Consider the following 27848-nt stretch of genomic DNA (forward strand, 5'->3'; position numbering starts at 1 on the left):
CTTGTATGTGTGTTAGAATATGTCCTGTGGCGTGAGAATGTAAGAATGTTTACTGATAATAAACGCTTATAAATTGTTGACAGCATTACTACTCCTGGAGACTAAACTGTTCATTATTAATGACAAAACATGTGGCTTCTGGACTTCACATTTGTAATGAAAGCTTGTCTATGTTAGTGCTCTGTCTGGTTCGGGTTAAAGGGGTAATTATATGACAGTACAGTTCAGCCCAACTACTTTATTGCCTGGAGGAAGCACAATCACTGCTGACTGTAGTTTCCTGTCCAAAAGCAGGAGCAGCAGCAGCAACAGCAACAGCACAAGTCAAAGGCTGACACAGTGGGTGTGAGAGGGGCGAAATAACAGAAAAGGAGATACACACCTCAGCTTGAGGTTATAATTAGCTTAGCTATTTTCTCCAGGAGGACCTGGACTTTCTCGGCAGTGGTTGAGCAAACCTGAAAACAAAGGTTTCTGCGGAGTCAAACTTCGCCACATCTGGTTTGCTGGAGGACGGGGCGAGCCGAAGTCAGGCACTTTGGAGGCGGAGAGAAGACTATCTGTGCTGAAGAAAATGCTCTGTATTTTGGAGCTTGTATCACCTGTATGAACCGAGAAGAGTTTTTGACACCGCGAAGAGACCCAAGTTTGGAGAGAAAGAGGACTCCAGCGGAGCTCGAGGTCCAGCGAAGGAGATGAGATGAATTAGACCAATAAATAAACATTTTGGTTGCTGAAGTGTCGCAGACAGTGAGAAGGTAAGGCTGTGTTCCCACTCCCCCCCTCACCCCCCTCGTGGTTTTGTGAAGATAAAAGTAAGAAAAACTAAAGCTGAGTTCGGCCTCAGCGTGCAGACACTCGCTTTTAATCAGAGCACAGTCATGCAATCAAGGTAAACAAAATATCTGCCACATTTTGCGACTCTAGGCCCTGTAGGCTACATTTTCCCGAATATAATAGTTTAATGCGCTTGCAGCTTCTCACGGAACGTGTTTAAATTTGGCACGTCGTATAAGGTACGAAGATTTTTATTTTTCCCCCGAAACCTTTACAAACGTTTCGCTATTTCAGAAGTTTATGGCCAAGCCTGTCGCGGTTTTTCGTGGCCGTATATTTGCGAACGTGGCTCTAATGAATGTCTTCCTTTTGAACGTTTATTTCCCTGAACTTCGCTGTGCATTGTCAAAACTTTTCGTAGGGCAGTGAGTGCAGCGTTGTTGCCACGGGAGCGCGCAAACAGCTGCCCAGCTGAGCTGGTTTGACTGGTGGGGCGCGCGCCCGTTCCTTGGCTGCACGTGAGGCAGAAAAGCTAGAGCTGTCTCATATTTTGGAGCGGATGCCTGAGGCCTTCAAAAACTGGCGAACAAAAGACATTTACGAGGAACTAGGCAAAATGTATCTTAAAACGGAACACTGAAAGTTTCCTTGTTTTAATGTATCCGCAAGGTAAATTGATAGGGTGCTTATGTGTTTTGCTAATTTACTAATTTGCGTGGCCGGTTAATTGCAGCGGTTGCACCGCTTAGTTGTTAACTGCTAACAAATTGCTATTTGAGTCTCTTCCACCTATTGGACTTGAACGTGAATGATTTATTATTTAATATAATCTCAACCTTTTACAGAATATTAACTAGATGTCATCGTCCAGTTCAAAATCCAAAATTCTTAGATTTAGACCTAAATCGGACAATTGTAAACAAAACATATTAATTGTGGTTAATGTGAAAGTTAATGTGAAGCTGCAATATATTTTTATTAGCATATTTTAATGGACATTTCTTTAGAACATTTTATTCAGCATAGCAGGAGGGAAACATATGATATCCTTATTTTATTTGTAAAATGTAGTATATGTAACACTTCATAACAAATTAAAGTATTTTGTGTGTTTTCAAAATATATATTTTTATGAGGTAATATAGATACAATTGTGTGCAATATTGAAAAATGTATTTTAAGCACTAAACTCTATAATATTCACTGAAAACCTATTTGGATCTTCTTGAAAGAGCTCTGCAGTTATGTCAAACCATACTTGTAAAAAGGCTTTGAAATATATGAGTCTGTCTCACGGTTCAGTAGTTTTACTACATTAGATTTACTTTTCAATTGTTGCAGACTATTTTGAAATATCTATATAATTCCTCTCATATGCAGCCAAAAACTATTTACTGTCAGAACATGTAGTGTCATGGCGTTTCCTTATGCCTTTAAGGGTTTCAGAGAGTTATTTTTGGGCAAGTTCTGGTTGTGCATTCCTGCCATCTTCCAGCTAATGTTTATTCGATAGATTCGGTACAGTTTGATTATCATGAATAAAAATGTGTTTAGTTTAGCTGAAAAAAGTTATGAAAATATATTCAATTTGAGGAAATTACCTGGCAAGAAAACATGCCCAGTGAGAGTTTGCAGCAAACATCAGACTATCTGCCTTAAGATGAATGATAGAGATGGTGTGTCTCCCTGAAATGGTGGAAGATGAAAACATTATAGCTGGTTACTTACGGTATTTCAAAAGAGCTTATTGAATATCCATCTTAGTGGCCACTACTCATACTGACATCATGTTCAGATGCTGCATTTTTGATTTTAAGAGATCAACCCATTTATTCATACGGTCTTGTTGCTTCAGGCTCATTCACCTCCTCCCTGAACAGCAGGCCCACGCCCATGGATGAGGAGAGGAGTGCCACTACCATCTCCGCAGAGCAACCTGATAATGAAAACCCTGACCTTCCAGCTCCAAGTTCACGCACAGACTGGAACACAGAGAGTGAGAACAGCTCTACAAGTCCACCCCCCTTTCCTGGTGAAGGTAAGAGATAAAACATCCCAGAGAAATTCGACAATTGAAGGTGCATGTCCATTAATTTGGGTATTATAAAGAAAATATAACCTATTTCAGTAATTATAAAATGAAACTGATTCATTTCATACAGAGTGATATATTTCATAAATGTACTTCTATTAATTCATTACAACGCATTTAATGTGAATCAAAATTCACTATTTCAGAAAATGTGAATACTGCACAAGACCAATAAATAACTGATGTTTAACAAAGAAATGTTTGCCTACTGCAAAGTATAACCCTTTACTGTACAATATTGGCACTCAATCTTTGCTCAAGGTTTCTTTTGCTTAAATTCCTGCATCAATGCAGCGTGGCATGGAGGTTATGGGCCTGTGACTCTGTTGATGGGTTAAGGAACCCCATGTTGTTTTTATTGTGGCCTCCAGTTTGTCCGCATTGTTGGCTCTGGTGTCTCATTTTCCTATTAATTTGTTCAGCAAGCTTATTTCAGGTGAGTTTGCTGACCTGTTACTCTCTGTGATACCACTGCCATTGAAGTAGGTGCTTTAGGTAGTGTCGGGGGTCCCAATTCCCACTAGAACATGAATTCAGCATCTCTGTGAAACTTGACAGAAAAGTGAAGTGTTAGGTTTCCTAACAGTATTTGGTAGACGTTCTGGTGACTGTTGATTTGAGGAAACAAACTCGACACTAGCAGGCGCCCTGCCTGAAATGCAAACCAGATTTTCATCTCAAAAAGAGGATTTTGGCCCAAAGGTCCAGGCAAGCCTGACAAGACACTTCTGATGTGTCTTATGAGTTGTTGCCCATGTCCTGGAAACATCCTCTCATTGCTGTGATTATTCCTATTTCTTGTGCAATGTTTTTTCCACTCTACTTTCCTTTGTGGACCGGAAGCTTCTTGACCTTTTGTGTTTTACAATCCTCCCCATGACTTTATGCCATACAAATGTCATAATATGCTATTTCTGTGTTAAAAATACATTTTTATCTGGTCGCATGTAATATCCTATCTTTCCAAAGATTAATTTTATTAGCTCTGAGACATAATATTGAAGATTAACTGACATAAATACTCGAAATATTTCACTCTGTATCAAAGGAATCTATTTATGATATGAGTTACATTTTTTATGGGAATTTGAATGATAATTTTCTTGTCATTCTGCACTGAGGTGGGCTTGCATGTTTGATCAAGCCTTCATAAGCATTCATTAATATGAATGCTTAAAAAGGAACAGAAAGCAGAGACTAGGCGTTTTTGAAAAAAGAAAGAAAGAACAGCAAGCCGAAAAAACATAAGAAAAAAAAGACTTCTCTAATTTGTTTTTGTCAGCAACATAATAGAATGCAATAATAATGAAAACAAAATTCTGTTTATTTCAAGAATAAAAATAATCACATATTAGCTTTTTGTACGCAGACACAGCTCATGCCTCTCATTCCTCTGAAGATAATGGACATGATGTGAACATGCTTAGCAAAATATTTTGGAAAACAACAACACCAAGTGGTGAAACATGAGGCTTTATTGGGCAGGTCCTTCTTTAGTCGTCTCGCAGTTGGGTTTGTGACTCATAATGACGCTGCTGCCTGTGGAGGATATTATAGTAGGAAGTTTATCTCTGTATAGTTGGATACACGAAGCAGCTGTATGTTTTGTATAATGCTTTCTTTACAACACAGCCACATAATTTAAAGTTAATCTTTTTATCCACCTCTATGAAAGTGTATACACATGGAAGTTTGTTTTCTTCTGTATGTAAAAAAAAACAAAGCCTACACTTTGGTAGCTTCTCTGACAAGAAAACCCCCCAAAAAACATTTCAGTGTTTTTCTTGGAAATAATGGTGATTCATTAGGTCCAAGGCATTATCAGTGACAGGCACAACAGTTGTGTATTCAGGTGACGTACCGCCTTGGATGATCTGTGGGGTCAGGACCAATTCAGCCCAGTGGAACACTGAAATGCCACAATGGGACCCGTGGGAGTTAGAGAATGAACCCGTGACCCTTCCCTCTTTGTGAGTTTTGTCATGCTAAGGGATGAGTGACACGGTGGGGTGGGAACAGGACGATGTGGACTCAGCTCGGGGCTGTTATGTGTCTGAATGACTCAACCAGGATTGGCCAATTACGGTTCAAGTCCAATCAAGTTTTTCAGAGAAAACAACTGCACTAAGTGTATATGCGGGTGCAGGTCTTATGAGGTAATTAGTATAGGTGTGGCTTACAGACAGGGTAGTGTGCAGAGATTTAAGTGGTTTGTTGTCATGGGAACCTGCTACAAAAATCTTTCATAGCTGCTGCAAATATTTTATAGAGTTTTATATTTGTTTTTACTTGTTTTTAAAGGCATAATATGATTCAGCTGGCCATGATTATGATAGAGAATATTTTCTTATCATATTGACATCTCTGTTTCATAGCACTGTGGTTAACCGCTATGAGTATAAGTATGGTATCAAAGTTAATGATCATTCCTCAGGACCTTTACAATAATTAAACATGTGGATTGTGCCCAAACATGCTGTCTTTTCTGTGCTATTTTTACCTGTGGATGCTCCTCAGGGAGCAAAGACAGAGTTAAGTGTAGATTCTTTTACCACCACAATGTGTGTAGATCACAATTAGTAGGTGAATCAAGGTGAAGGAAAGATTGGTGAAGCTGCTGCTGAAGGCAACAAGGTGCTGCTTTCAACTTGGCTTCAATCCACATCCAACCCAAACCAAACTGTGAGCAAGGCAACAAACATATGTATCAATCTGACATTTCAAGCAATCCTTCTTACAACATAAAAAAGGGGTGTAAAAGTGGTATGTATGTTAGGCGATAAGCAATAGTAGTTTCACAAGAACAACATATATTTAGGAATATTTTTGAGAAAACTAAAAATCCTGTTTTTTTCACAAAAGTTTTGTATATTCCAATCCAAACTAGATTAACTAGATTTGACTAGTTAATTAGATTCTGGTTTTTATGCATGTCTCAATATAATATTGAGACATCAGTGTAGAGTTATTCACTTTATGTTTTATTAGGACTAATAGTCTTTGGTTAGTCATTCTATTTTGATATTTTTTATTTTTGATATTCTGTTACAGAAATCCATGATTCATTTCACGGCTTCATATTTAGGCTTGACATATTGTTAGTCCAAGAAGTAGACAAATGACAAAACAGATTCTTTTGCTGCAATGAATTGATGCTGTTGTGACACACGGGGATGGGGACATTGTTTCACAAATATTTGTTATGCCTTTATTTAAAATCCAGTTTTTGCAGGTGATCTGTCTGTGAATGTTTATGTTCACACCCATTGTTAATTTGTCTCTGCTATGAGTTTGAGTTATGACACAGAGTTAGTAGTATTAGCATAAAACAGGCATTTAGAATATACCATGCAAGTTGCATACCTCCTTGTTCCCAGATAGGAGTATTTTCCTGACAGAAGAAATTGCTACTTCATTATTACAGGACCAACATTTTGTTGTGTGCATGCTTCTCTTGCTTGTTGAGAGAGTTGCTGTCACTTAAGCTGGAAGATACAATGAGGCAGTATGTGTATTTAACAGGAGCCTTTCACCACATGCTAAGCTCCTCTGGTCTCTTTTACGAACAATAATTATCCCACCATTCTCTATATTTCCCTTTCTGTCTCAATCTTTCTTTCTAAATGGCTTTTTTATGTCTGTTTTACTCATCAAACAATGTCATTTATATAAAAATGACAATTTTAATGAATACAGCTTTGAGCTCCCAGTATAAGAGTTATGACTTAATTAGGGTCATTATCACGGGTTGAAGACGTCGGAGGTCAAACCAAGAAATAAAGACCCCTTCGGACCACCATTTTGATACACTTTAAAACCAGTGTAACAAAGTTGGCACTGGATCAACGATAAGATATTTGTATTGTTATCAGAAAGTTAGGAGTTTAGACGTCCACTAGGTGACCTCCCACATGACAAAGAGGCGTTGTGAATCAGCTGCACTTCATCTCCTATATCATGATATACTCTGAAACATCCATAAGTCATAACTTTGGGACAAAGCAATCAAACATAATAAACTCTGCACTCATTCAACAACAAAAACAACCTTGAGCAGAAATAGGTGGGGTTGTGAATACCTATTGTAAAGGACTAGCTACAGGTTAGCTGCTCAAGTTACCTAATTGGGAAACTAGAGTAATTGTTCTGGCTGATTCCACCAAAAGTGGTACGCAATTGTACGGTTTGCTGTTTTTTGTTTTTTTTCGTTTGATTTTATTTAGTTGTGACTAGGAATGCACAATATATTGGCATTAACATTAATATTGATTGACATTACTCTTTTTTTTAATATATCAGTATCTGTCTCATAAGTAAAACAGAGCTGATATTATTAATCAATGGTTTATTTACGTCTTGTGTATGTGATTTTACTGGGGGAGGAGGTTGGCCTTGTGGTATTTATTTGGCCAGTGATAATGATACAGCAAAGGATTGTGGGATGTTTAACTGAAGCAAAGCAATGTCAGTGGCGTGTGGTTGATTTTCCATTATGTGTTTTTGCATCTGCGGGAGGGACTTAACAATGTTATGTTTTTTTTGTGAAACCCTTTTTAGGTTAATATGCATATTATAGATTATTGGAAAGCTAAGATTTTTGAGATTACAGATATATACTGTATATATCTTATGACGTATATAATCATAAATGTGGAGAAAGTAAACGCTTTTGTCAAACCACTCGGAAATACAAAATAATGTCCAACTTACCGTTAAAAGTCTCATATCACTAACAGAAAAGCACCACATTGAAAATAAAACTGTTTTTTTTACATCCACAAGGATCCAAGTTAAATGTACTCCAATAAAATACTTCTTCCACAAAAAGTCTTACATGCACAATCTATCATAGTCTGCCACTGACAGCTTTCAAAATTTCCTTCAGATGTGTCGATTTCTCACAAAGTTTTCATTGTAATTTCCATTAGCATGCATTTCAAAAAAACGTTTTAAGTGTTTTTGGTAAAAAATAAAAATAAAAAAATGGTGGGTGGGCGTATTATTGACTTTTTTGAGCTTTTATTTTCTAAAATTAAAATTATTAGTATGCCTTGCAGATTAAAATGTAAAATATTTTTTATTCAACCAAGATGTTTTTTTTCCTGATTTGAAATGAGATAGAGTTCTCTCAAAAACAATAATAAAAAATGTAAAATAATAAAAAAACGTATCTATTTTAATTTACATTTTATTAAAAACAGCATTCCATGTGTAAATGTGGACAAATAGGCCATCTGTTGTTGTTCAAACAAGAAAAAAAATCATCAGCACTAAAATTTTTATGTTTATGCATATAACATATAAATGTTATTGTGACATGCTTCAGATTTTCTCCTGCAATATATACCATGAGCAATTTAAAGGGGTTTTTGTATGTTTATATGAAGTAAGAGTATGACTACATATAGTGTATGTTCAAATAACACAGCTGCATTGTGGGTGGTTTGGAGCAGCTTTTCTCCACCCTTGTAATTTATTCTGCCGCTGATGTAACCAATATGCCTATGTTGAGAAGGTATTTATTTAAGTATTTCTATTATAGTTACATTGCGATGTAAGCATAAAAAATAGTTTAGTTTCAATAAACTCTTTAGTGCAAAGGGCAAATTGACAACCATGCTAAAATTATTATTTTTAAAGCATATGTCCTCTTTATTCTTAACATAACTGAACCATTTATGAATATATTTGCAGCATCTTGTATGTTTCTGCTCTTTTCTTCAGTGTGTGTATGTGGCTGTTTCCTCACTCATCCCTTTTGGGTGCCTGAGGTTTGTTGAGCCTTGTGTCTAATTTGGTTTCCTGCAGAGATCAAAATAAACCAGGAAGAGTTTGAGGAATTTTTACTGCATATTTGAACAACAAAAATGAGCATACTATATTTTCCTCTACCACCTTGCAAAACAAAAAGAGCTGAGAACCTTGTTTTGCTGTTACTGTAGCTGCTTTGGTGGCCTGTCCAGTCTCGTTTTCTTATGAGTGTGTCTCTATAAACTAACAGAAAATTCTCTGTTTTTTCACTTTCACACTTTTAATCCAACACCTCTGGTATGAAATACAAGAAAGACATAATAGTTGTAGCCAGCATCCGTCTGCATGTTCTTTTCGGGCTTGTCAGGATTCATTCGTAGTGTAGGCTTGGTGATTAAAACGATAAGCAAAGTGAAAACTGTGTTCTCAGCTAAAAGTCAAATCTGTTTTTCACAGATCTGGGGGTCTGGGATGGTTATCCTTTGTGATTAGCACAGACAACATCTTCAGACATAAGAGAAATGTCTTATCTTGAAACATCAGATTTCATGTCTATGCCTGTTGTAGATTTCCTGGCCAGTATTTTTCAGTTACGCTAACATCCCACATGGTTAGAAAAGAGTTTAAAAAATATAGAGTATATATATATTTTTATTTCTCACTCCCATTAACATCTGCCAAGTGGTGCAGCCAAGAAAGGACTCTGCAGCTTCTTGATTAAATTGGCTGCCCCTAAGTTAGAAGAATGATCAAATTATTTGACATTAAAGCTATGCAAGATTGAACTTAAGAGCTTCACACAAATGTAAAGTAAAGAAAAAAACTATGTAATCTTATATTATTCACTTTAAGTTACACGACTTGGGTGATGACCAAAAATATGGGTATAGGAGGATCCGTGAAAGTAGCTTTGTTTGAATAGGGCGGCTTGGCTGTGAGATAGGAACTGAAGGAGAGCTCAGAATTAGGCTGCTGCCTCTTCACATGAAAAGAAGCCACAAGATTAGGCATCTCATTTAGATGCCTGAGGTTCAACTTCCTTTGGAGTTATTGATGGTGTATCCACCATGTAGTAGGGCCAGTGGTAGATTGAGACATTACTTCAAGAATTACAAATCTCACCAGGGAATGAGAGGTTTTAGGATCACTGAAGGGTCCTAGGCACACCCAGCAGGAAAGAGGAGGAATCTGCAAGCAACCCTGTTTAACCTTTTAGAAGCTGAATTCACGAAACAAAATCTGCCTGATCAGGGTAAGAAAATAAAGCACAAACTACTCAGACTGTAAGGCTCCATTCACACTAATTAAGAGTGTTCTATTGTTTTCAGACGTTCCAAGAACAATCCAACTTTACAGGCATTTTGGAGACCTGTTTTCAGAGTGAAAAGAAGCAGAAGTTTATTGACCTTTTAGTTGTTGGTACACAGGTTTCTCCCTTGTGCTTTTTCTGGATATTCTACATTGCTGTTATTACAGATATCATGACAGTATTTAAAGGTTTCCACACAGTTTACAGAATTTTCCTCAAGGTATTTTTAATATTTTATAATTTTCTGTCCCTCAACCACCTGTTTAAGCTTTGTTGCAGAGAAGGAAGAATAATCAGTATTTTCATCATTTCATCCTACACAGTAATTTTAAACTTTTGCAGGTGTCTGTGGGCATCTCTAGTCGAGAGCAGTCAGACAACATCATATACCAAAAAATGTTTTTCTGATCATTGTGAGCCCATTGAACAGAGGCTCTGGTCCCTGAAGCTGTGTGTATATGAGTTGTGTGTTATAAAACCTGTGAGTCTGCTCCGTTTTTTCTTATCCTCACCATGCTTTAAGCAAATATGTAAAGCACGGCGAGTTTTTGTTGCAGCAAGAGCAGCACTAGGATGCCATAGGAATTGCAGTCACAGTGCCAGAGGCGTCACAATGACTTACTTGATGTGGTGCCAGTCTAGTGTGGTTGTGGCTAGATTGGCATGAGGCCAGTCCTCCTTCAAATTCTCTAATGAGCAAATTACACCAATGCATGCGATGCCTGCATGCTGTTGGATGTGCCTCCCCTGCTGCTACCAAGTTCCTCCTTCAAACGTACTGCCACCATGATGTTACCACAGAGATTCGGGAAATTCTCAGTCTTTCCTGCATAACAACAAGTGCACAGCTTCCCTAATGCGTTAGGGATCTCTTTGCACTACTCATTATGCAGGATGGAGAATGATAGACCTCTGAGAGACCCTGCAGAGACCATCCAGGTTGCTGAGAGTAAGATCTCGTACAGACTTTAACATGAAGATAAATTATTACAAGTGCAAACCATTTTGAAGTTAAATCTATTGATTCATTCTGGTTTATTCTGATTTATTTATTTGTATTTATTTTGACTGCTAATGTCTTTGCCAACATTTTATTATAATACTGCATTAATATTACACCTTAAAATTGCTCCTTATTTTTTACTGTGCTTGTGTGGTGTATAGCTGTCATGTAAGTGGCTGTGTTTTCTCATGGCCCAGAGGAGACAAAGACACACAGTTAAATTACCCAAAAGCCTGTTCATCTGCAGACAGTTTTTTGTCTTTAATGAGCTTACAAGTCTTCTTTCTCTCACTGTAATCTCTGATTCTGGACATATTCCAATGCAGCACTCAGTGTGTGTGTGGGAGTGTGTGTGTATGCGTGTGCATGCTTCTGTTTGCTCTTGGCAAGAGTGCAGCCTAAGAATTGCACCCTTTTTTCTTTTCATTTCTTTGTCTATGTATGCATGATTATTTGCTGACGGGTAGTAAAAGAACCCACACCACTTCTCTAGTTGGGTGTTCCTTTTGTTTCATCATTTTTTTCTTGATAAGGATCTTAGTAGTTGCACATAGTTTGACTTGGTTTCAGTGTTTACTGTCGGCCACAGAGTTGGTATGGCATCTTAAATTATAACTCGTGTTGATCTGTGGCTAAACCTTCAATTCACATAAATTATTCAAATACTTCAAATATCTAAATTAGAATTCTAATTAGCAGCAGTGGATGTGGCTATATTCAGATTTATTTTCTTTTTAATGAGTTAGCTTGTGCGTAAAAAATACAATAAAGTGCAACTTGGCCCAAATAAAACCCTGACTCACTCTCTCGATACAGGCAATGTAAGATTTTGTGTTTAGGTCTAAAGTGGTTAAACAAATCCAGCTGAAAAGTCAAACATCCCAAAATATTTTTTTTACTTACCGTAATTACCACCTGTGGTGTATTTGTGTATGCCTAATTCCTTCTTTATAGGTGTTAAGAAAGTCCATATATGGTTCCTGTTGACACCTCTCTCTATTTGCACTCCAGGATTATTCAGGCGTCGTGAATATTTGCACCTTTTATTACATTAGAACCCCAAATTTCAATGTATTTTATTGAGATTTTACATAATAAACTGTCGCAAAGCAGTGCGGCGTTATAAGGGATACGATTTTGGTTTTCAAATGTTTTTTACAAATACAAATGAAAAATGTATAATGCATTAAGCTTCAGCTCTTTTAACTGCCACCTAATCAGTAAATAGGGTCTAATTTAACTTCAGTTTCATTGCAGCTGGTCTGTGATAGTCTCAGAAGTTTGTCAGAAGATTGAATCAGTTAGTCTATTTAACAATGTATGAGGCTTTGAACATTTTATGAACCACTGTTCATTCGTCTCTTTAAAAATGGAAAAAGCATGGTATAACTGCAACCTGCAGATTCAGAATAAGTTGAATGTAAGTCAGTAGTGATTAGACTAAAATTGAACTTTTGGCCTTAATGAAAAGCATTAAATGATTTGGGAAAAATTCACCTTCCAGCAGGAAAGTAACCCTAAAACAAGAATCGCAATGGCATGGTTTCAAAGTTTATCCATGTGTTAGAAGGGCCAATTAAAAGTCCAGACCTAAATCCAAATTTGTTCTCAGTCTAATATGTGGCAAAACTTAAAAATTTATGTTATCAGATTCTTAAACTATTAAGGAAAGATGAATGGGCAAAAATTTCAGTCTGTACGTCAGTACAGAAATACCACAAACATTTGGAGTTATAAATGCAGATGGTTCTAAAACCATTTACTTAAGAGGTGATTAAATACAAATATACAGTATGTCACACTTATAACATTTTTATTTATAGAGAGATTTAAAAACACAAGATTTTCTTTTCAATGTTAGCTTTCAAGATATGATTTTGCATTTTCCACTTAGATTCAAAATGCTATAATAAAAAAGATTTTGTGAAGAATTGGCAAAGCTGTTTTAGACTTTATTTAAAAGGTTCTCTAAAATGTTTGCAGATGTATTCAAAGCCAAAGGTGGTTCTGCTGAGCTATGACATTAAACCCCTACAAAACACATTGATGTTTGTGGGTGTTACTAAACAAAATGTGAAAAAAAAAATGCTTTGTGAGGTCATTTTCCATGCTGTAGAAAGAGTTTTAAGGGGTCTGGGAAAGGAAACAAACAGAAAAACTTCTGAATGGTTTTCTGAAAAGCAAGCTCATTTTATCTGAGAAGCAGCAGGATTTTGTCCCCTGCAGCTGTTACAGGATATGTCAAACCGTTTGCCTTCTCATCTAAATAGTGTCAGTATGTATGCTGTGTGTTTGAACTAATCATTACCCTGTGGGATACATATGCCTTTGTTTTAATGGTTAATTGTTTACTTGGAGGATTGCAGTTCCTTTGAGTCACCCCTTTAAGGCTCCTGACACGTGTACATACGCCGTATTGCAGATACACATCAAAGAGACGTCGGTGCACGGTCACGAACAAGCACACATGTTCATCCTAAAACATAAACACACAACCCATTCTCTATTGCTCCCGTCTGATTTTGATTAGTCTCATCGTTTTCAGATCTCAGAAACGGCCCAGAGGTTGAGTGGGTTGGTGGTTTGTTTTTGGTGCCAGCACGCAACTGGTTGAAGGGGAACTTGAATGGCACCACAGCTTTGGTGGTAAAGGGCTTAGGCTCAACAATTGTGGTTTAAATGTTTATAATAAAAAAGGCTAGTTAAGTAAGAAGCCACATACTTTTAGATCATACCGCCCTGCAGGCAGCTGAAATCTGATCGGGTAAAATAAAGGGTAGTTCTCAATAATCTAGGACAATGAAGATTTCTTTTTATAAAGCTGTGCAAATAAATCCCTGGCATAGAAATAAATTGCATATTTTTTTCACAATTGTATTTGAACATTTTTATATTTAGTTGTTCTTTGCTATAAAAACTTTAGGAATTTTGTTTGTCATTCTCCTCTTAGTATTAAAGTGTTGATACTGAGTCAACACTCATTCGAAAAATCACATCTGTTGCACTGAAAAGAAAGTCATCTAACAAGCACTTGTATTTTTTTTTCTTTTCAAATCTACATAAAATGTTTTTAATAGCTCAAAAATCAGAATTATTCTTTTGTATCCAAAAGTTATCACAAAACATTGTCCACATGTCAGAGACAAGATCTGCAACATAATGATAAAATGTGTGTATAAAATGAAATTACATCAGACTTATATAGCACTTTTCAATCCTCAAAGGTTTCGTAAAGTTGCTTTAAGAAATGACTGAATGGAAATCAGTCATTTCCAATCACAGACACAATTACATGCTGATGATGGCAAGCTACTGGATTGTAGCTACAGCAAATACATCAAGTTCATATATATTAGAAAAAATTCTGCTAAATTTGTGAGAAAAAATACATTATGGTGCTCAGAACAAACTAAGTTATCATTGTTTATAAAAACTTTTTCTTGTATTGTAAAATAAATTCTGACACAATTAAGAAAACCACATTTCAATTAAAAACGTGGTAGTATTTTTTTTATTTTTAATCTTTTATTTTTTTTTATACTATATGCAGCATTGAACATATTTATTATATTCAAAGCTTTTTCAGTTTTTGTTAATTGTTTACTTGGAGGACTGCAGTTATATTTTCTTAACCAATATCTAGCTATGTATTCTATAACCTGCCATTGTTCCTTGCAAGTCTATTTATTTTGTTTAGCTTTTGGTCTCTTATGTTTTTCAAATTTGTAAATAAAAATAAACTTCCCTCAACTAAAGTTCATGGATTCCAGCACAGCTGTCTTGTATGTGTAGATAGGAAGAATTGACATTCAAGTAATGATTTGTTCTCGCCTTTGCTCCATGCCATGTTTGCACAAGACCCTGACAATAGACTGCGTCTCAGTTCTGTTTCACAATATGTGTTACATGGATCTCAGATTGTGTTGCAACACTAGTAATCTCTGGTGTAATTAATATTTAGTTTCAACAGTGATCCTGGGCAAAATGCACAACGTAGAAATTTACTTCAGGTTTTGTAACATTTTTTATGTACTGGGCTATTTTAAATGCACTACAGTCAACATTACTTTACTATTTTAAGTTGTCGTCTGCACGGTTGCCTTGCAGCAATAAAATTCTGTGTTTGAATGTTAGTCAGGGGCCTTAACTCATTAGAGTTTGCATGTTCTCCTTCAGCATGTGTTTTTATTTCCCCACAGTCCAAAAACATGTATGATAATTTATTGATTCTCACTACATTACCCTTAAGTCCACCTGTCTGCGTATGGTTGTTTGTTCTGTTCGTCTCTGTGATGGACTTGCAATCTTTATATGATGCCTATAGGCAGCTGGAGATGAGCAACAGCCAGAATATAAATGACTGTTGGCAAAAAGTGAAATAGTGACAACTCATAGGTTCTTCACAGGGCCTCTCGAAAATGTCTACATCTCAGCCTCTTCAGAGATGATGTGTTCTGCCAAAATAGTGGCTATTAGTCTATTGAATTAATTCAAATGTGCAGAGGAATGTGAAATTGAGAGTATGGGGAAAAGTCAGGGGACATGTAGGAGAGGACAGATAGAGAAGTGAGAGAGCGGATAGAGTAAATAAACATAGCCGGGAAGTGTTGAGTCCACGCACAGGACGTGGCTCAGTTTGTGTGTATTTATCAAGCCCAGCTGGCTCCCATTTACCCAGGAATGAGTCTGCACCTCTCAGAGGCCTGCGCCTGCCTCACTTTGAAGGCCCCTGTGTTGTCTCTGTGTGTTTGAAAAAATCGGCTTCATTAGTGGACTGTATGGTGTCTCTGAACACATACAACCTGTCATATTTACTGCATGTGTATCACATGGATGTCCTCTTATGTGTACATTTTGAACATATATTTACTCCCCAACTCAAACACACACACATGCATGTCCGCACACACACACAGAACAGCACAGATTTCACAAGCCTTCACATAGACCCCTAAACAGCCACAAGGGGTTGGATTTAACTGCTTCCAGATGGAGGTTTAGGACAGAGCACTCACCAACACACAGACAAAATCTGGCTTTGTTGAAGTCAGCAAAACTACTCTATTTTAATTAATTAAGTGCTGGTAGATGGGAAATGATGGAAATAGCTTTCCTGTGGATGTTTAATATGAAATAAAATTTTGAATCTAAAAAGGGATGCAAACCCACTCTATCTAAAATAGATATTTTGTACATTACCCTCTTTTTTAATGCTTAACTGCATGTACCTGTTTGTGTGTTTGTTTTTGCAGATGAGGCCTACACCTACACTGAGCCCCTCATATTGAGGGTGAATGGCACCCCTGAAAGGTTATTAAATGGTGATGGTGATGGAGATAGTTGCAACACAACACCCATCGACAGCATTACGTGTGAGTAACTGAGCAACTTCATCAGCACCCACACACACACACGCACACACACACACACACACACACACACACGCACACGCACGCACACACACACACACACACACACCCATTGAGACACTCTCAGAGAGAGAGACTGATCAGTTCAGTTTCCATTACTGATGGCTCTTCAGATGAGTCATATTATCCTGACCTTTAACTGATACAGTTACACACCCCAAAGAAATAGGTCAGGTATTCAGACACACAGTTAATGTTTTGTACATGACCAAATCTCCACCCAAGTCTGAACTTAGAGGTTTATGTGCAGAACTCTTGACTTTTCCAGTTTCCTCTATTTTCTGAATGATCTTTCTTCCTGCCTTTTCTCTTTTGGAAATGGATAGTTAGGGTGTCAGCATTTCCCAGACTTTACTAATCACTTAGGATTCACTGTACATATTGGTCAGTCAGATTATAGATAACAAAATAACGGGAAAAAAGCAAAGTCCTGATGACTAATTAAGTGAGCATATTTCCCCAGCTTCTGCCTCCCATTAATCCCATTCTGTTGAGAACTTTATTCACACAGAGGCCTTTTCAGTATTCATTTATAAGCAAACTGGATTACAGACCACTGAAAAATTCCTGCCTCAAGATATTTAGAAACTCTATTTGCAGCTATGGTGTGTATACAGGAAGATGGAGGCACTTTTAAAAACAATAGCAGACTCATACACTTATTCATTAAGCAACCAACACTCTGCTTCCTGTTTATTTTGTTGCATACTTCTCTTGACTACAGGCATATACAGCTGATATTATAGTGTCTTGAAAAGTATCGTCACCTCCCATAATTGCTTTCAGAAGGCATCAGAGTGTTAAATATAGTCCATATATAACATGCTGTTGTTTTGTGATGACCACAAATCTGTCCTTTATGGAAGAGTGGCAAGGAGAAAACCATAAGGAAGAATTTCATAAGAAATCCCATTTTGAATTATTTCACAATGTAGAAAACAAAGCAAACATTTAAAAGAAGGTATACAGATGAGACGGAAATTAAAGTTATTGGCCTTCATGCAAAACACTATGTGTGGCACAGAACTGACACTCCTCACATAAACACATGTGTCACAAGTGAAGATGATAGTGGCAGCATCATGCTGTGGGAATGCTTTTCTTGATTAGTTGCAGTCAAAGTGGCCAGAGTTGGCGGGAAGATGAATGGAGCTAAAAGTCGGGCAATCCTGGAGGAAAACTTGTTAAACCAGGATTTGGAGGTTTTGACTCCAGCAGAATAACAACAGCCAGCGCTGCAATGAAATGGTTTACTCTTCATCCAGTCTGATCCAGTGGTTTGCAACATCAGAAAATGTTGAAAAGTTTAATGTTATTATTTTTTGTAAGGGTGGGGCTGTTTGCTGAGCAAGTTTGATTCAAGGCAAATTGACTTTGGGAACATTCCTGCTGTTTGGCCATTGTTTGATCTAAAAGGAGAAAAAAGTATTTGGCCATTTTTCTCTGTGTCCCAGAGGGGAGTCTTACTGTCAGCAGGCTCTGGAATAACTTCTTAATTGCATTTGTTAAAGAATCCGAGGTTTTGTTTCTCCATTTTTATTCATCTGTAAAGCAGTTTTTGTCCATCCTGGCCAAACCAAATTTTCCATTTTTCATCCATTTAAAGAGAAATAGTTATTTTGTCTCATATTGTTTTTTTGGGATTTTCTTTTTTTTTTTTACATTTGTTCAATCGTCTTCATCAGATCTCCGTAAAGCCGCATCTCTCTTTCTCCTTTCACTAACGAGAGGCATCAAAAATCCAAGCTTTCTTTAAACGCTTTATATCATCAACCACCGTCACTGGCTTTTCTTTCTCAAATTACAAGTCTTGTGGTTTTGTCTCGGTCGTAGAGAGACAGACACTGTCTTCCTCGCCTTGATGTGCAGTCACAGTCAGATTTCTGAACCAGAGCCAAAGGCTAGGCACGTCATGTTGTGCCATTACTCCACCGCATTTATTTTTTGTGCCTTCATTTTCAAATAAGACTTCTCAACCTTACTCTTAACCTGGTTCTGCTATGTCATTTATTTCTTTAGAAGACAAGACTGCACAATAATAACACCCTCAAAAATCTAACAAAGTTGTTCTCATGCTTAGCCGCTAACCCTACAGCATGGTGAAAAAAATTTAAATCCTCCTCCGTGGCCTAAATTCATCCTCGCTTCTTTGCACAGAGAAGAAGAGAGATGATTTAAGTGAGTGAGTGGTGATTGAAAGGAGGAATTTAGGGGCGAGGAAGGGGTTGTATAAGCTGTCATCTGAGTATGTGTTAGAGAGCTGGAGCCCGAGATCTTTTCTTTGAATCCAAGGCCAACTATAGGTGACATCATAATAGCTAGTTTGTGCTAACTAAATAACCAGCATGTCAGACAGGAAGTGGATAAATGGATAAGTAGGTGAACACAGCGTTCTATGAAATAAGTGGATGAGTGAATGTCTACTCTGATTCTCCTGCCTCTACCTGTCCCGTCTGCGCTTTGTCTCCACTTCAGATTCTTGGCTAAACACTTTAAAGCCAGATTTTTTTTCCTTTTCATGCTTTTTCTCTGCGTCATTTTGTTTCGCAACGTAAAATAAGTGAAATCCACCCGCTCCATATGTTCTTCTGGAAAGGTTGTCCAACTATCATATTTGCAGGTCATCAAAGATTTCCTCCTGTGTTGCGCAGCTTTTTGCAGCCCTTAAACTTTTTCAAATGTTTTCATTTTACAGCCACACATTTTGTCTATTTTGTTTTGACTTTGGAAGAAATTTGATCATTTTGCAGTGGAAGGCAAGTTATACAAGTGTGACATGTATTTAGCCCACCTCCATGTCTTTACAGCAATTCCAGTTCCACATTCAAGTTTGTCTCCACCAGCTCTGCATTTCTACAGACAGCAAAAGTGCACATCTATCTCCTCGACATCCCTGTTATTTTTTGTCTTTGTTTTGTCTGTGTACTGTGACTCGGGTGTTCTGTGAGAGCACGTTAAATGTGGACTATGTCATTTTCAAGCAATAAATCAATAATGTTTGTACAATATTTTGGCTTTGCAATGAGTGTGTGGACGTTATAAAAAAAAAAAAAAAAAAAAACTGTGCTCAGGCTTGCTGTGAGATCACGGCCTGCTGACATCTGCAAAAGCCTGTGTGTGGGTTGATGGGGGTGTCTGCAAACCGTGGATGCACAGAACTAGTGACGATGGCGTGTGTCTGGCTCCAAGTGCGTGGCAAGCTGTCTGAGAACAATGTGCAGAGAGGTTTACTAACATATGGGGCTGGCTTGAACACACAGTAAAACTCTTTGGCCAGGTGATGTCATCAGCACGGTGTTGTCTTTGACGTCACCGACGCAGCAGGAAACTCATGTTCACAGATGTTTAACTGCTCACAACCGTGACTGGAAATAGTGAGACACATGTAATTAATTACTGACAGGATCACAGTAGCATTTATGGCGTAATATTTTTAGTTTGAGTTTTTTTTTTTTTTACAGCATATTTTTAGAGCGTGAGAACTTAAATTATGGTATTTTGATTCTTCAGGAAATCAGGGCACATGCTGAGAGGAGCTGTTTGTTATTATCTTCACCATCAAAGTGGCTGCTAGCTGGTGTTTGGAGGATGTCTAGCAGGACTGTGATGTTGCTTTTGATTATAGTCAAACACAGAGACTGTTTGTTCACTGTTTCCCGTTTCTGTAAAACTGACTAATTCACTTCATTTTTCTCTGGCTTTCTTCTTCTAAATTTGCCATTTGTCATGTTTAAACTCCTTTCACGTTGTCTGCCAAGCAACAAGACACGGACTCATGTTGGAAAGTCTACCTTTTTAGGCAGTAATGTCTTCAGGTCCATGTGTGGAAGAAGTGGTTGGTTGATAGTCATTAGAGCTCCTGGGCATTCAGTTGCTCCTTCATATGTTTTTATTCAAATTTAAGGCCTTTTCTTTCAGGATTTGCACAGAGTTCTCCTTCATTTATCAAGCGCAGCTAAAACAAATTAGCCAAATAAAACAGAAAGTGAATGAAGCCACCTATTTATTCTGTGACTAATTTTTATGTTTTTTTTCCCCAAGTGAAAACCACAAAAGAAAAAACTGATTTGTTTCAGATTGTTTTCTATGTCATATACCACATTATTTCAAGCTCAAAAATGCCGAACTATGTCTATCAGATGATGAAACGAGACAGATGTTCAGTACGCAGCTGTGTTTTACCAGACATATCAACAGTAGAAAAGCCAGCTGTCATATTTTGTGGAGGAGCATACCTAATTACGTTTTATATTTATTATTTCTGTTATTATAATTACATTATTACATATCTGTATAACTTAGTTGCTAAAATGACAAAAGTGACTATGTTGTCAGTAGAGCTAAATTAAATTTATTCAAAACAGAATGACTAAAATATAATTGTCTGTATTAAGAGTGTCAATGTTAGTGCTTAATATGGTGCATTCACTAAATGAAAAAAGATAGGATTTTTGAGTTTCCAACTAACCAATCATCTGTCAAGGCTGACCAAGCTGCTGATCCTTTGCTGTTGTCACCAGACAATTTAATGTCGCATCTCTACAGTTTATGTCTTTTCACAATATTCTGATTAATCAAGCATTGGACTAACCCTATACAGTTTTACATACTGAAGACTTTTATGTTCCAGTTTTTATTAGAAAGAGAAAAAAAAGAGATAAATGATAAATTATGCCAATGGAAATAGTTGAGTTTGTTTTAATTTATCATGATTTATTGATTATTATGACAGGCCTACTCTTCACAGATTTACAATCTGTCCCATTTCTAAAAAGGTTGTGACACAAATATTAACACATAACAGCAAAGCTGTACTGTTCTCATGTTTCTTGGACTGAAAAGTCCCTGCAGATCTACAGTTATATCCTCCTTTGGATTTTGACTTACGGTGCCTCTAACTGAATACAGTTCGTATTAGTAAGGCAAAGAAAATAAGTCTAATGTACACTGTAAGTTCTTAAGTCACTGGATAACAGCCAAAGGTGTGAGAAATACGTTTTTCAAAGCAATACTGAATTAAAGCTCAGCCCTATTAACTCGGTTTCAGAGCTTATCAGTGCTGGGTGAAACAGTTAAACTTTGTAACAGAAGACCAGTAAAATCCAGTAGTAAGAAATCTGGGACAAATTACAGGCACTTTAGAAACATTTGAAATGGTTTTGAAATGTTGCATAAATGTTGGGAAACTTTTTCTGTGAGAGAAATTCTGTCAAGTTCTTGCATCTACATATTTTTCCGTATTAAGAAACAATTGTGAGAAAACAACACAGTATTATAGTTGGCATTCAAAATCTGTTAAGAATTGATTGCTGGCAGAAACACCTTTTGTTTTTTTTTGTCTAATTGCCATGGTTTAGAGCTCATGTCTGTAGTTAGGCTCTCCTGCCAACGCAGACAAACTGTGGAAGAGACAATTAGATAAAGACAGACAGAGACAGTCATGACTCATTTCAGCAAAGGAGAGAAAGAGCTATTCTCTGATCCGGGGAGGGAAGTGTGTAAGTACAGGGTATCGGAGAAGCAGGAAAAGCAGTTGGAGATGGAGGGTGTGAAGATGGCAGTGTGGATTTTAAAACATAGTGACTCACTCACACTCGCTTCGTAGCTCAAAATATCTGCCGACATGTTCATAAAGCTGTTGTCCTGAAGGTTGCAAGACCCTCATTGACTCTTATTACCGTGTTCATGGCAAACACTCAGCTATCAGAAACACATTGTGGTTGCCCAACCTCATCATGTTTATGCCACACTCACTTGGCTTTTTATTTGCTGTTATTTTTAACTGGCTCGCATTGCTGAATCATTGTGTTTATGAGTCACACCCATGAATCATCCTGATCCCAAAAATGCGCAAGAAGCAACAGCCTTCAAGTTTTCCTCCCTTTTTCTCGAGCCATCTTTCTTCTTCATTTTTTCTCTTGCAAACAAAGGGACCTTGTGTATTTTTTTTTCTCCCTTCCTTTCAATGTGTGCATGTGCAGTGTGTGTTCACACGTGTTCTTGCATGCATATATTGTATGTGAGTGGGTTTAACCTCAATCTCTGTTTGGAGACAATCCGGACTCGGCGTCTCTCTCTCTCTCTCTCTCTCTCTCTCTCTTTCATTCTGTCTCTTTCTCTTTCTGTCTGCTTGCCTGCTTTATACTCCACTCGCATACAGATACAATTTCAAACATCACAAGCTCAGAAATATGAAATATGAGTTTCTCAACAGCTCAAAATTCCACTGGAAATACTTCACAACAAAGAAGAATATAATAAAATGCTCACAGCAACTCTCATTGGTTTGCAATTTGTGTCTTGGCGAGCAGGGAATGCTTGACAACTACGCAAAAGACTAAGGAGGAAAATAAAAGGTGGAAAGATGAACACACATAGGAGGAAGAATATGTAACTGAGAAGAAAAGAGCAAAAATAGACATAACATTAGAGAGCACCAGGTATTGACTTTTGACACACCTTGGAGAGAGAAGAATGATTGCTTCTTCTAGCTTTCCAACTGCACACACACACTGGCCCTACAGCGTGCCAGACATCTGGAGCAAAGTTAGAAAACGCTGAATGAAAGAATCTTAAATAACACTAGATTGTTGCATGACCACAACCAGCAGCCAATCAAAGCATGCCTGTGTGAGTTAACTGTCTCCAAGTGATTATCAAATGTTCTTTATTTTCTCTCTTTTCTTCCTGGTTTCTTTAAAAAGCAGCACTCTGTGGCACAGGGAGGTAGAATGAACAGTGCATTGACCAAAGATTGACATGTTTAGATTCATATCAGGTACTTTTTTGTTGATATATTGGTAATTATACACAATATACTGACATTGGTATCTGCCTGTGTTTTTTGGCTATGCAAAAGACTAACATATAGGTATCAGTTCCATGAGCATAGCTGATTTAGTTTTTGCTCAGATATGTTTGCCACCTTGGTGATGCTAAATTAATCTGGGATTCTAAAGTTGTCCCTGCATTGCAGAATTGCACAATGTGGGGATTTTTTTTCTACATATGTTTATACTTATAGAATTTTGAGTAAATAAAGTTTTAAGACTACACCGCTAATACAAACTAGTGTTTAATTATCTTTCTTGGTCTAAATGTCTGTGTTTTTGTTGATCCACAGCTCAACCATCAGCAAGATCCACGCCCATCCATTACACCCAACCTTGTCGGTCGCAGCCCGGCAGCCTGCTGCGCAACGGTGTCAAAAGCCATGAACACACGCACCCCACTCAGACGCACTGTCCACATCACATGCACACAACACACCTGCCCGGCCTTCAGTCCAACCCCGTCAGGAATGGTGGCTCTCACAGACATCCTAAGCTGGGCTCTCTGCCGAGAGGAGGCTCCTCCACCTCATCGTCATCTTCTGCAGGACCCAAACACACCAAGAAACTGCGCTCGAACCCCTCCATCACATCCCAGGGCAGTAAGAGGAGCAAGAGCAGTTCAAAGAGCAACAGCTCCCAGATTCCTACAGACGCACAGGATGGTGAGAAACAGATGAAGATGCAGAGTACTGCTAATGAGAGTTTGAGGACAGTGAGAAGAAAGTACAGGCAGTAAAATCAAACATTAGAGCTAATTTTAGAAGTACTGAAATCTTATGCTACCTTAATATAATTTATTTCAGTCCTTCTCTCTTTTGTAATAACATCCACAGTATTAAACTTTGGTGAATTTGATGATTCTGATATCTAAGCATTGCTGTAAACTTCTAGGAATTAAAATGCAGGTTCCCAGAAAGTCCCTTAACGTCTGTTTGGCCAAATTAGCCTGTATGTTTGATAACAATTTTAGGAAAGTAATATATAAATTCTGGGAAAATACTTGGTAAGTTTGGGAAGGCAACAAGTATCTTTCGTTTTGCATGGAAAATGAAAGTATCTCTAAAAAGTACATGGACAGTTCAGGAAAGTAACATTTAACTTTGGGAAAGTAATCTGTTCTGTAGGTTCTGCAGAACTACATGCAACATTATGGGAAGCCATCAAAGAAACCAGCACCTAAGGAAGGATTAAAATATCTGTTTTAATGTAAAAATGTATTTAGGTTAGAGATTTTTTTTACTTTTCTTATGTTAGCAGGATTTTTGCAAATAGGCCTAAAACATGAAATTATTTCATGATGTAAGACATAGAAATACCAATAAAGGCGTTCATCTTGTCCCTTTCCATGCAGACTGCTGTGTTCACTGTATCCTGGCCTGCCTCTTCTGCGAGTTCCTGACCCTCTGCAACATTGTGCTGGACTGTGCCACCTGTGGCTCCTGCGCGGGCGATGACTCGTGTTTCTGCTGCTGCTGCGCATCGGAGGAGTGTGGTGACTGTGACCTGCCCTGTGACATGGACTGTGGCATCATTGACGCCTGTTGTGAGTCTGCAGACTGTTTAGAGATCTGTATGGAATGCTGCAGTCTTTGCTTCTCGTCCTGAGGCATCCAGCCACTGCCGGATGGGGCAAAGTAGACGTCTGCTATGCAAGACATAGCGAGGCCCAGGAGCAACTAAGATCAGAAGCAGCGCTACATTCGCTCAGTGTTCCCTGAGCATCTGGATTGAAAATCTATCAGCGGGTGTAACTAGCTCTGTCCTACTTATTCTACAGGGTTTATAAAGCAAAAATATGTGACCTAATTATTTTCTTTATTGATCACACGGCCTCCTTGCTTTGTCTGAGCTATTGATTCATTCTCACTCAGTTGGCTGTGCAGGGCAGAGACAATTTCAGCACTGTTTTGTGAGTGCAGACCGAGCCTCTGTAGCTTCTCTGAACTAGCTATTATTACAATGAAACCCCCAGCGCCGTTTGAATTACTGGAGTTCTTCAAGCATGAAAAGTGACCTCTAAAGGCAAATGAGGAAATGGCTCCATTTAACCGGATTTTAGTGTTTCTGCAGATAAGAGCAATGGAATAATGGGGAACTGGTCGCTCAGATCTCAGTAGAAACATAGCCGGTCCTCCTGTCCTTGGCAAGGGTAAATTCTTGATTGGTTGCTGTGGCCTTTCTGGAAAACCTGTTAAAAGGGAGATGTCACATCCTCTGGTGTTTTTTGTTCTTGTTGAACAGGACGCTGAAATCTTGACTTGTTGCAATATGACACACAAATCTCTGATGGTAATGTGCTGCTTTACTTACCTGGCTTAATTACAGGGGAAGCGTCCTTTATCAGCCTAAATATAGGAACTAAATGGGAATCTTCATAAATGGACATCAATGAAAAAATTGTTGATATGATCGGCAATGAACATTTTTGTCTATTCTTTTGTGAACGGAGGGCATTCTTATGCAAAGATCTCTCCCCACTTAACATTTCAAGCTTTGTTTACTTTTACATTTCTTATCGAAGGACTTTTTTTTTTTAATGGATGCCAGCTCATCTGCTTTCTAATACATTTAATTTTTCTATCATTTCTTCCATGTGAAATGGCCTTAAATGGTCTTGGATCAGCTTAAAGCCTGAATTTCCAAGTAGGTTTCTTGCCTTTGCCAAATCTCCATTAATCCTTGTTTGGTAGATTTTAGTTAAGATATTTGCATTTTTCATCTAATGTAAAGGGGAAAAAAAATCACATTTCTGCGTTATCAGTTTTTAGCTGGGCTCTCTGTAAAGCAGACTTAGCTCTGCTTCTAATTTAATTCCTCCACTGAAAATCCTATGAAATTATGCTAAGTTAGATCCTTACGCTTACAGCATGAATGGTACAGTTTTGATAAAAGCCATGCACAGTCATGTGCTGCAGCGCCTACCTTCTTTTCAAACCAATACCTCTTAAGATTGCACTTAGATCAGTTGTGCATTTTAAAGAGACTTGATAGAAATCTTTTTTTCCCTCTGGTTTAATACTGTTTGAGAAATCCTTTGCTCCTTTGGGACTTTAGTCTTCAGGTTTTTAATTACTTGTACATAGAAGGGCTAATGTGCGACACTAATGTGTTTGATAAGGACCCATTTTATGGGCTGAAATCTCACACTGATAAAGATACTCTATTGTTGTGTTCAACTTGATTGCATCAAAGCAGCAATGCATTTGCTGTTTTATTTTCATATAATCCAAGGAGTTTAAGTAATGCTTGAAATGATGAATCAAACTGGATGTGTATGCCCTGAAACTCATTTTAAAGCCTGGAGTGACCTGGAAACAGCGGGATTTTTAGGATGATTTGTGTAGATCAAATCATGCCGAAAGATGAAATGTACAGAAGTGTTAGCCATGTTAGATATATTTACAAACCATTCCAAGAGCAAATTATAATTATGGTACACATAGGGAACTGTTCTCTGTCACCAGACCAGGGAAGCATTGTGCTAAGTCTTTCCGCTGTGTGTGCAGTCATGTCATGTATGTATACAAATTAAGTAGGAAACCCGGGACAACTAACCTCATAATTAATGTTACAAAATAGGGTGAATAACATAAAAAAACAGGAGGCAAAACAAAAATGACAAAACAAAGAAGAAATAAGGAGTTAAACAGAGCCAATTATGGAAATGAATGTACAGTTAACAGATGACCTAAGTTTTAGGCACTGAGGATATCAATAGGCATAATTCTAAGATCCTGATATCAGTATTAAATCTCATAATAAACACAATTAAAACAAAAATAATATGTAAACTTTCAAAAAAAGTTCTTACCTTGGTTTATGTTCATTTCAATTCACAGTTTTGCTCTATTTCATGTTGTTCTGTCATACAGAATCTAATCAAATACATTGACGTTTGTGTTTGCAATATGACAAAAATGTGAGTATGAAAACATTTGCAAGGTACTGTATGTAAGAGATATCCAAATTATGAGTCCTATTACTGGTTAGGTTGATAGTATACCAGGAGTTGGCACCTAACGTGTAGATAAGGTGCTACAAACTACCTATTAGGAAGGCCTTAAAACATGCCTATCAGAGATAGATTTACAGTGTAAAAATAAACAATATTGTACAATTTTCAATTAAAGTACAATAAAAATAATAGGAAAAAATGTATGTCTTGCCTCAATATCTTTTACTGAAATTATGATTTGTATAGTTTTATATTCAAACCTTGTGACGAAGACGCTTCTTACTTGATCTAGTGATGGAGAACACAATGTAGACATCCAGGTTATCCTGAAGGATTCCTCCTCCTGATATATAAACTCCCTGTGTAACGTCTATTAGATAGAAACTGGAATAGAACAAGCTTAGTTCGGTAATGCCCATGTTCAGTATTATTTTTGCTTTCTTTAAAAATGTCTTCTTTGATGAGTTTATTATGTGATTATACAATAAAAGTTGGACTCGAAGGGCTGGCTGCTTCTGCTCTGAATGAATCTGAACATGTTTTTTTTTTGTTTGTTTGTTTTGCCCACTTGAGTTTTTGTGTTTTTTTTTCTAGACTGTACAATTCATCAAAACGTCATTTTGTTTACATTTTGTTTACTGTCCTGGAAGTTGTATTAAGGTATCTATGTGTAAATCTGAATAAACAATGTGAACTACA

General features: G+C 37.5%; 1 protein-coding gene across 2 annotated transcripts; it reads left to right on the forward strand.

The window, feature by feature from the left end:
* The first annotated feature begins 290 nt into the window (after nucleotides 1–290).
* Nucleotides 291–27848, forward strand: LOC102229242 (myoD family inhibitor domain-containing protein). 2 transcript variants are annotated; one of them, XM_023325782.1, is made up of 5 exons: nucleotides 291–758; nucleotides 2633–2815; nucleotides 16185–16304; nucleotides 23485–23856; nucleotides 24546–27848. In XM_023325782.1, exons 2-5 carry the CDS (start codon nucleotides 2671–2673, stop codon nucleotides 24797–24799), a joined length of 891 nt encoding a protein of 296 aa, XP_023181550.1. In that variant the 5' UTR covers nucleotides 291–758; nucleotides 2633–2670; the 3' UTR covers nucleotides 24800–27848. The 2 variants fall into 2 exon arrangements, with proteins under 2 accessions (XP_023181550.1, XP_014326215.1); XM_014470729.2 differs by having other exon boundaries at nucleotides 2658–2815.

Source organism: Xiphophorus maculatus, chromosome 20 (genome assembly GCF_002775205.1).
Source record: "Xiphophorus maculatus strain JP 163 A chromosome 20, X_maculatus-5.0-male, whole genome shotgun sequence".
In the NCBI taxonomy this organism is placed as follows: Eukaryota; Metazoa; Chordata; class Actinopteri; order Cyprinodontiformes; family Poeciliidae; genus Xiphophorus; species Xiphophorus maculatus.